The sequence below is a fragment of the Lampetra planeri genome, unplaced genomic scaffold, assembly GCF_965212315.1.
Source record: "Lampetra planeri unplaced genomic scaffold, kcLamPlan1.2.h2 scaffold_1327, whole genome shotgun sequence".
In the NCBI taxonomy this organism is placed as follows: domain Eukaryota; kingdom Metazoa; phylum Chordata; class Hyperoartia; order Petromyzontiformes; family Petromyzontidae; genus Lampetra; species Lampetra planeri.
In genome coordinates, this window is record NW_027614044.1 from 18,809 (window position 1) to 28,461 (window position 9,653).

The following is a 9,653-nucleotide window of genomic DNA, read 5'->3' on the forward strand; positions in this document are numbered from 1 at the left end:
TGTGTGTCTGTGTGTGTGTCACTGTGTGTGTCACTGTGTGTGTGTGTCACTGTGTGTGTGTCACTGTGTGTGTGTCACTGTGTGTGTGTCACTGTGTGTGTGTCACTGTGTGTGTGTCACTGTGTGTGTGTCACTGTGTGTGTGTCTGTGTGTGTGTGTCTGTGTGTCTGTGTGTGTGTCTGTGTGTGTGTCTGTGTGTGTGTGTCTGTGTGTCTGTGTGTGTTTGTCTGTGTGTGTGTGTGTGTCTGTGTGTGTGTGTGTCTGTGTGTGTGTGTGTGTCTGTGTGTGTGTGTGTCTGTGTGTGTGTCTGTGTGTGTGTGTGTGTCACTGTGTGTGTCACTGTGTGTGTGTCTGTGTGTCTGTGTGTCTGTGTCTGTGTGTGTCTGTGTGTGTGTCTGTGTGTGTGTCACTGTGTGTGTGTGTCACTGTGTGTGTGTCACTGTGTGTGTGTCACTGTGTGTGTGTCACTGTGTGTGTGTCACTGTGTGTGTCACTGTGTGTGTGTCTGTGTGTGTGTCACTGTGTGTGTGTCACTGTGTGTGTGTCACTGTGTGTGTGTCACTGTGTGTGTGTCTGTGTGTGTCACTGTGTGTGTGTCACTGTGTGTGTGTGTGTCACTGTGTGTGTCACTGTGTGTGTGTCTGTGTCACTGTGTGTGTGTCACTGTGTGTGTGTCTGTGTGTGTGTCACTGTGTGTGTGTCTGTGTGTGTCACGGTGCGTTTTTCATCTCCTTGATCTGAAAAAAAAAACCACACACAGACACAAAGATAAAGATCCCCCGTGTAGCCTGTAACAGACTGCAGGGGCAAGTGCACTGTGGATACACACCACCACGCCCAGCCGCCTTTGTCTCTCCGCCAGTGCTAGCGATGTTCACCACACCCACCACCACTACCATCACCACCACCACTACATCACCATCACCACCACCACTACAACACCACCACTACACCACCACCACCACCACACCACCACCACCACCACCCACCACCACCACTACACCCACCACCACCACTACACCACCACCACCACTACATCACCACCACTACCCATCACCCCACCACCACTACACCACCACCCCACCACCCCACAACCACCACCACCACCCCACCACCAACCACCCCACCACTCACCACCACCACCACAACACCACCCCCACCACCACCACCCACCCCCCACCCACCACCCCACCACCACTACCTCCACCACCCCCCCACCACACCACCACCACCACAACACCACCACCACAACACCACCACCACCACTACCCACCACCCCACCACCACCACACCACCACCACCACACCCACCACCACCACCCTCACCACCACCACCTACCACCACCACACACCACCCACCCTACCCCACCACACCACCACCACACACCACCACCACCACTCACACCACCACCACCACTACACCACCACCACTCACCACCACCACCACTACCATCACCACCACCCCCACTACACCCACCACCACCACTACATCACCACCACCCACCCCCCACTACACCACCCCCACCACCACCACCACCACTACATCACCACCACCACCACCACTAACACCACCACCACTACACCACCACCACCACTACATCACCACCACCACCACACCATCACCACCACCACCACACCACCACCACCCCCCACTACACCCACCACCACTACACCACCACCACCACTACATCACCACCCCACCACCACTACACCCCCACCACTACACCACCCCACCACCTCACCACCACCACCCACCCTACACCACCACCACTCCACCACCACCACCACTACATCACCACCACCACCCCATCACCACCACCACCACTACACCCCACCACTACACCACCACCACTACCATCACCACCACCACCACCACTACCATCACCACCACCACTACCATCACCACCACCACATCACCACCACCACCACTACACCACCACCACTACCATCACCACCACCACATACATCACCCACCACCACCACTACACCCCACCACCACACCCCACCAACCACCACTACATCACCACCACCACCACCACTACACCACCACCACTACACCACACCACCACTACCATCCACCACCACCACTACCATCACCACCACCACTACATCACCACCACCACCACCACTACACCACCACCACTACACCACCACCACCACTACATCACCACCACCACCACCACTACACCACCACCACTACACCACCACCACCACTACATCACCACCCACCACCACCCACTACACCACCACCACTACACCACCACCACCACTACATCACCACCACCACCACATCACCACCACCTACACCACCACCACTACACCACCCACCACTAACCATCACCACCACCACCACCACTACATCACCACCACCACCTACCATCACCACCACCATCACACCACCACCACTACACCCCCACTACCACCCCACTACCCACACCACCACACACTACATCACCACCACCACCACTACACCACCACCACCACCACTACATCACCACCACCACTACACCACCACCACCACCACTACCATCACCACCACCACTACCTCTCTATGTAGTGTGTCTATGGTCTCTGTGTCTATGTAGTGTGTCTATGGGTCTCTATGTCTATGTAGTGAGTCTATGGGTCTCTATGTCTATGTAGTGAGTCTATGGGTCTCTGTGTCTATGTAGTGAGGTCTATGGGGTCTCTGTGTCTATGTAGTGAGTCTATGGGTCTCTGTGTCTATGTAGTGTGTCTATGGGTCTCTGTGTCTATGTAGTGAGTCTATGGGTCTCTATGTCTATGTAGTGTGTCTATGGGTCTCTGTGTCTATGTAGTGAGTCTATGGGTCTCTGTGTCTATGTAGTGTGTCTATGGGTCTCTGTGTCTATGTAGTGAGTCCTATGGGTCTCTATGTCTATGTAGTGTGTCTATGGGTCTCTGTGTCTATGTAGTGAGTCTATGGGGTCTCTATGTCTATGTAGTGTGTCTATGGGTCTCTGTGTCTATGTAAGTGAGTCTATGGGTCTCTATGTCTATGTAGTGAGTCTATGGGGTCTCTATGTCTATGTAGTGTGTCTATGGGTCTCTATGTCCTATGTAGTGAGTCTATGGGTCTCTGTGTCTATGTAGTGAGTCTATGGGTCTCTATGCTATGTAGTGAGTCTATGGGTCTCTATGTCTATGTAGTGTGTCTATGGGTCTCTATGTCTATGTAGTGTGTCTATGGGTCTCTATGTCTATGTAGTGAGATCTATAGGGGTCTCTATGTCTATGTAGTGAGTCTATGGGTCTCTGTGTCTATGTAGTGAGTCTATGGGTCTCTGTGTCTATGTAGTGAGTCTATGGGTCTCTGTGTCTATGTAGGTGTCTATGGTCTCTGTTCTATGTGGGTCTATGGTCTCTATGTCTATGTAGTGTGTCTATGGGTCTCTGTGTCTATGTAGTGAGTCTATGGGTCTCTATGTCTATGTAGTGTGTCTATGGGTCTCTGTGTCTATGTTAGTGAGTCTATGGGTCCTCTATGTCTATGTAGTGTGTCTATGGGTCTCTGTCTATGTAGTGAGTCTATGGGTCTCTATGTCTATGTAGTGTGTCTATGGGTCTCTGTGTCTATGTAGTGAGTCTATGGGTCTCTGTGTCTATGTAGTGAGTCTATGGGTCTCTGTGTCTATGTAGTGTGTCTATGGGTCTCTGTGTCTATGTAGTGAGTCTATGGGTCTCTATGTCTATGTAGTGTGTCTATGGGTCTCTGTGTCTATGTAGTGAGGTCTATGGGTCTCTATGTCTATGTAGTGTGTCTATGGGTCTCTATGTCTATGTAGTGAGTCTATGGGTCTCTATGCTATGTAGTGTGTCTATGGGTCTCTGTGTCTATGTAGTGAGTCTATGGGTCTCTAGTGTCTATGTAGTGAGTCTATGGGTCTCTATGTCTATGTAGTGAGTCTATGGGTCTCTGTGTCTATGTAGTGAGTCTATGGGTCTCTATGTCTATGTAGTGTTGTCCTATGGGTCTATGTAGTGTGTCTATGGGTCTCTAGTGTCTATGTAGTGAGTCTATGGGTCTCTGTGTCTATGTAGTGTGTCTATGGGTCTCTGTGTCTATGTAGTGAGTCTATGGGTCTCTGTGTCTATGTAGTGTGTCTATGGGTCTCTGTGTCTATGTAGTGAGTCTATGGGTCTCTATGTCTATGTAGTGTGTCTATGGGTCTCTGTGTCTATGTAGTGAGTCTATGGGTCTCAGTGTCTATGTAGTGTGTCTATGGGTCTCTGTGTCTATGTAGTGAGTCTATGGGTCTCTATGTCTATGTAGTGTGTCTATGGGTCTCTGTGTCTATGTAGTGAGTCTATGGGTCTCTATGTCTATGTAGTGGTCTATGGGTCTCTGTGTCTATGTAGTGAGTCTATGGGTCTCTATGTCTATGTAGTGTGTCTATGGGTCTCTGTGTCTATGTAGTGAGTCTATGGGTCTCTATGTCTATGTAGTGAGTCTATGGGTCTCTGTGTCTATGTAGTGAGTCTATGGGTCTCTGATGTCTATGTAGTGGTTGGTCTATGGGTCTCTATGTCTATGTAGTGTGTCTATGGGTCTCTATGTCTATGTAGTGTGTCTATGGGTCTCTATGTCTATGTAGTGAGTCTATGGGTCTCTATGTCTATGTAGTGAGTCTATGGGTCTCTGTGTCTATGTAGTGAGTCTATGGGTCTCTGTGTCTATGTAGTGAGTCTATGGGTCTCTGTGTCTATGTAGTGTGTCTATGGGTCTCTGTGTCTATGTAGTGAGTCTATGGGTCTCTATGTCTATGTAGTGTGTCTATGGGTCTCTGTGTCTATGTAGTGAGTCTATGGGTCTCTATGTCTATGTAGTGTGTCTATGGGTCTCTGTGTCTATGTAGTGAGTCTATGGGTCTCTATGTCTATGTAGTGTGTCTATGGGTCTCTATGTCTATGTAGTGAGTCTATGGGTCTCTATGTCTATGTAGTGTGTCTATGGGTCTCTGTGTCTATGTAGTGAGTCTATGGGTCTCTGTGTCTATGTAGTGAGTCTATGGGTCTCTGTGTCTATGTAGTGTGTCTATGGGTCTCTGTGTCTATGTAGTGAGTCTATGGGTCTCTATGTCTATGTAGTGTGTCTATGGGTCTCTGTGTCTATGTAGTGAGTCTATGGGTCTCTATGTCTATGTAGTGTGTCTATGGGTCTCTATGTCTATGTAGTGAGTCTATGGGTCTCTATGTCTATGTAGTGTGTCTATGGGTCTCTGTGTCTATGTAGTGAGTCTATGGGTCTCTATGTCTATGTAGTGAGTCTATGGGTCTCTATGTCTATGTAGTGAGTCTATGGGTCTCTGTGTCTATGTAGTGAGTCTATGTGTCTCTATGTCTATGTAGTGTGTCTATGGGTCTCTATGTAGTGTGTCTATGGGTCTCTGTGTCTATGTAGTGAGTCTATGTGTCTCTATGTCTATGTAGTGTGTCTATGGGTCTCTATGTAGTGTGTCTATGGGTCTCTGTGTCTATGTAGTGTGTCTATGGGTCTCTATGTCTATGTAGTGAGTCTATGGGTCTCTATGTCTATGTAGTGAGTCTATGGGTCTCTATGTCTATGTAGTGTGTCTATGGGTCTCTATGTCTATGTAATGAGTCTATGGGTCTCTGTGTCTATGTAGTGTGTCTATGGGTCTCTATGTCTATGTAGTGAGTCTATGGGTCTCGATGTCTATGTAGTGTGTCTATGTGTCTCTATGTCTATGTAGTGAGTCTATGGGTCTCTATGTCTATGTAGTGTGTCTATGGGTCTCTATGTCTATGTAGTGTGTCTATGGGTCTCTATGTCTATGTAGTGTGTCTATGGATCTCTATGTCTATGTAGTGTGTCTATGGGTCTCGATGTCTATGTAGTGAGTCTATGGGTCTCTGTGTCTATGTAGTGAGTCTATGGGTCTCTGTGTCTATGTAGTGAGTCTATGGGTCTCTGTGTCTATGTAGTGAGTCTATGGGTCTCTGTGTCTATGTAGTGAGTCTATGGGTCTCTGTGTCTATGTAGTAAGTCTATGGGTCTCTGTGTCTATGTAGTGAGTCTATGGGTCTCTGTGTCTATGTAGTGTGTCTATGGGTCTCTATGTAGTGAGTCTATGGGTCTCTATGTCTATGTAGTGAGTCTATGGGTCTCTATGTCTATGTAGTGTGTCTATGGGTCTCTATGTCTATGTAGTGAGTGTATGGGTCTCTATGTCTATGTAGTGTGTCTATGTGTCTCTATGTCTATGTAGTGTGTCTATGGGTCTCTATGTCTATGTAGTGTGTCTATGGGTCTCTGTGTCTATGTGGTGTGTCTATGTGTCTCTATGTCTATGTAGTGTGTCTATGGGTCTCTATGTCTATGTGGTGTGTCTATGTGTCTCTATGTCTATGTAGTGTGTCTATGGGTCTCTATGGGTGGGTGGTGTGTCTATGTGTCTCTATGTCTATGTAGTGTGTCTATGGGTCTCTGTGTCTATGTAGTGTGTCTATGGGTCTCTGTGTCTATGTAGTGTGTCTATGGGTCTCTATGTCTATGTAATGAGTCTATGGGTCTCTGTGTCTATGTAGTGTGTCTATGGGTCTCTATGTAGTGTGTCTATGGGTCTCTATGTCTATGTAGTGAGTCTATGGGTCTCTGTGTCTATGTAGTGTGTCTATGGGTCTCTATGTAGTGTTTCTATGGGTCTCTATGTCTATGTAATGAGTCTATGGGTCTCTATGTCTATGTAGTATGTCTATGGGTCTCTATGTCTATGTAGTGAGTCTATGGGTCTCTATGTCTATGTAGTGAGTCTATGGGTCTCTATGTCTATGTAGTGTGTCTATGGGTCTCTGTGTCTATGTAGTGTGTCTATGGGTCTCTATGTCTATGTAGTGTGTCTATGGGTCTCTGTGTCTATGTAATGTGTCTATGGGTCTCTATGTCTATGTAGTGAGTCTATGGGTCTCTATGTCTATGTAGTGTGTCTATGGGTCTCTATGTCTATGTAGTGTGTCTATGGGTCTCTATGTCTATGTAGTGAGTCTATGGGTCTCTATGTCTATGTAGTGTGTCTATGGGTCTCTATGTCTATGTAGTGTGTCTATGGGTCTCTGTGTCTATGTAGTGAGTCTATGGGTCTCTATGTCTATGTAGTGTGTCTATGGGTCTCTATGTCTATGTAGTGTGTCTATGGGTCTCTATGTCTATGTAGTGTGTCTATGTGTCTCTGTGTCTATGTAGTGTGTCTATGGGTCTCTATGTCTATGTAGTGAGTCTATGTGTCTCTGTGTCTATGTAGTGAGTCTATGGGTCTCTATGTAGTGAGTCTATGGGTCTCTGTGTCTATGTAATGAGTCTATGGGTCTCTGTGTCTATGTAGTGAGTCTATGGGTCTCTATGTAGTGAGTCTATGGGTCTCTGTGTCTATGTAGTGTGTCTATGTGTCTCTGTGTCTATGTAATGAGTCTATGGGTCTCTATGTAGTGAGTCTATGTGTCTCTGTGTCTATGTAGTGTGTCTATGTGTCTCTGTGTCTATGTAATGAGTCTATGGGTCTCTATGTAGTGAGTCTATGTGTCTCTGTGTCTATGTAGTGTGTCTATGTGTCTCTATGTCTATGTAGTGTGTCTATGGGTCTCTGTGTCTATGTAGTGTGTCTATGGGTCTCTGTGTCTATGTAATGAGTCTATGTGTCTCTGTGTCTATGTAATGAGTCTATGTGTCTCTGTGTCTATGTAGTGTGTCTATGGGTCTCTGACCTCGTGGCTGAAGCACTCGGTTTTGTCGAAGGCGCGACAACATTTGGCGGTGACCTCCACAAAGTGGTGGACTTGGAGCCTCAGCTGTGCATGATCCACCTGGGGTGGAGCATCGTGGGCAGCCTTGTAGAGCAGGCTGAGGTGGACACGAGGTGGACACGAGGTTAAAGACATGGGGTGAGTGTGGGGGGGGGGGTGAGTGGGTGGGTGAGATGGTGGGTGAGTGGGTGAGTGAGTGGGTGAGTGAGTGGGTGGGTGAGTGAGTGGGTGAGTGGGTGAGTGAGTGGGTGGGTGAGTGAGTGGGTGAGTGAGTGGGTGAGTGAGTGGGTGAGTGGGTGGGTGAGTGGGTGGGTGAGTGGGTGAGTGGGTGGGTGGGTGGGTGGGTGAGTGAGTGGGTGGGTGAGTGAGTGAGTGAGTGGGTGGGTGAGTGGGTGGGTGAGTGGGTGGGTGGGTGGGTGAGTGAGTGAGTGAGTGGGTGGGTGAGTGGGTGGGTGAGTGAGTGGGTGAGTGGGTGGGTGAGTGAGTGGGTGGGTGAGTGGGTGAGTGAGTGGGTGAGTGTGTGGGTGAGTGGGTGGGTGAGTGGGTGAGTGTGTGGGTGAGTGGGTGAGTGTGTGGGTGAGTGGGTGGGTGAGTGGGTGAGTGTGTGGGTGAGTGGGTGAGTGTGTGGGTGAGTGGGTGAGTGTGTGGGTGAGTGGGTGGGTGAGTGGGTGAGTGTGTGGGTGAGTGGGTGGGTGAGTGGGTGAGTGTGTGGGTGAGTGGGTGAGTGTGTGGGTGAGTGGGTGGGTGAGTGGGTGAGTGTGTGGGTGAGTGGGTGAGTGTGTGGGTGAGTGGGTGAGTGGGTGAGTGGGTGAGTGTGTGGGTGTGTGGGTGAGTGGGTGGGTGAGTGGGTGAGTGTGTGGGTGAGTGGGTGAGTGTGTGGGTGAGTGGGTGAGTGGGTGAGTGGGTGAGTGTGTGGGTGAGTGGAAGAGTGAGTGGCTGAGTGAGTGACTGAGTGAGTGACTAACTGACTGAGTGACTGACTAACTAACCGACTGACCGACTGACACGCCACCCACCTCTGCAAGTATTTCTCCGGTTGCTGCCTGAACCTCAGACAGCTCATTGCAGCGCCACCCTCGGCCAAGGTCCCCTTCACCCCGGCGTGCTCCACCTTCTCGTGCTCCACCTTCTCGTGGTCCACCTCCTTGGCATGCTCCACCTCGTGACCCTTCTCGTGCTCCGCGTGGCAGGCAGGGGCCTCGGACGGAGGCAAGCGGCAGCACTTTCGGTAGCCATCGTGAGCGGCGATGTAGGCGCCATCGGAGCACATTGAGGAGTAGAGGTGTAGGGTCTGTGGGGGAAGGTGGGGGGAGAGGGTGGGTGAGTGGGTGGGTGGGTGGGTGGGTGGGTGAGTGGGTGGGTGAGTGGGTGAGTGGGTGAGTGGGTGGGTGGTTGGGTGTGTGATGTAGGAGCCATCGGAGCACATTGAGGAGTAGAGGTGTAGGGTCTGTGGGGGAAGGTGGGGGGAGAGGGTGAGTGGGTGGGTGGGTGAGTGGGTGGGTGGGTGAGTGGGTGAGTGGGTGAGTGGGTGGGTGGGTGGGTGAGTGGGTGAGTGGGTGAGTGGTTGGGTGTTTGATGTAGGAGCCATCGGAGCACATTGAGGAGTAGAGGTGTAGGGTCTGTGGGGGAAGGTGGGGGGAGAGGGTGGGTGAGTGGGTGGGTGGGTGGGTGGGTGAGTGGGTGAGTGGTTGGGTGAGTGGGTGGGTGAGTGGGTGGGTGGGTGAGTGGGTGAGTGGTTGGGTGAGTGGGTGAGTGGGTGAGTGGGTGAGTGGTTGGGTGTGTGATGTAGGAGCCATCGGCGCACATTGAGGAGTAGAGGTGTAGGGTCTGTGGGGGAAGGTGGGGGGAGAGGGTGGGTGGGTGGGTGGGTGA

General features: G+C 50.2%; 1 protein-coding gene across 1 annotated transcript; it reads right to left on the reverse strand.

Annotated features, from left to right (window-relative positions):
- Nucleotides 1-627: 627 nt before the first annotated feature.
- LOC144739137 (serum albumin SDS-1-like) lies at nucleotides 628-9,068 on the reverse strand. The gene is made up of 3 exons (XM_078622114.1): nucleotides 8,798-9,068; nucleotides 7,743-7,878; nucleotides 628-737 (listed from the first exon to the last, which is right to left on the reverse strand). Exons 1-3 carry the CDS (start codon nucleotides 9,049-9,051, stop codon nucleotides 711-713), a joined length of 417 nt encoding a protein of 138 aa, XP_078478240.1. The 5' UTR covers nucleotides 9,052-9,068; the 3' UTR covers nucleotides 628-710.
- Nucleotides 9,069-9,653: the final 585 nt, after the last annotated feature.

Excerpts from the sequence above, each read along its gene's own strand:
- LOC144739137 (XM_078622114.1), bottom strand. The coding sequence starts at position 9,051 with ATGTGCTCCGATGGCGCCTACATCGCCGCTCACGATGGCTACCGAAAG. Across the intron at positions 7,879-8,797 it reads CCGGAGAAATACTTGCAGAG|CCTGCTCTACAAGGCTGCCC; the intron begins GTGGGTGGCGTG and ends TGTCCACCTCAG. Across the intron at positions 738-7,742 it reads CCGAGTGCTTCAGCCACGAG|ATCAAGGAGATGAAAAACGC; the intron begins GTCAGAGACCCA and ends TTTTTTTTTCAG.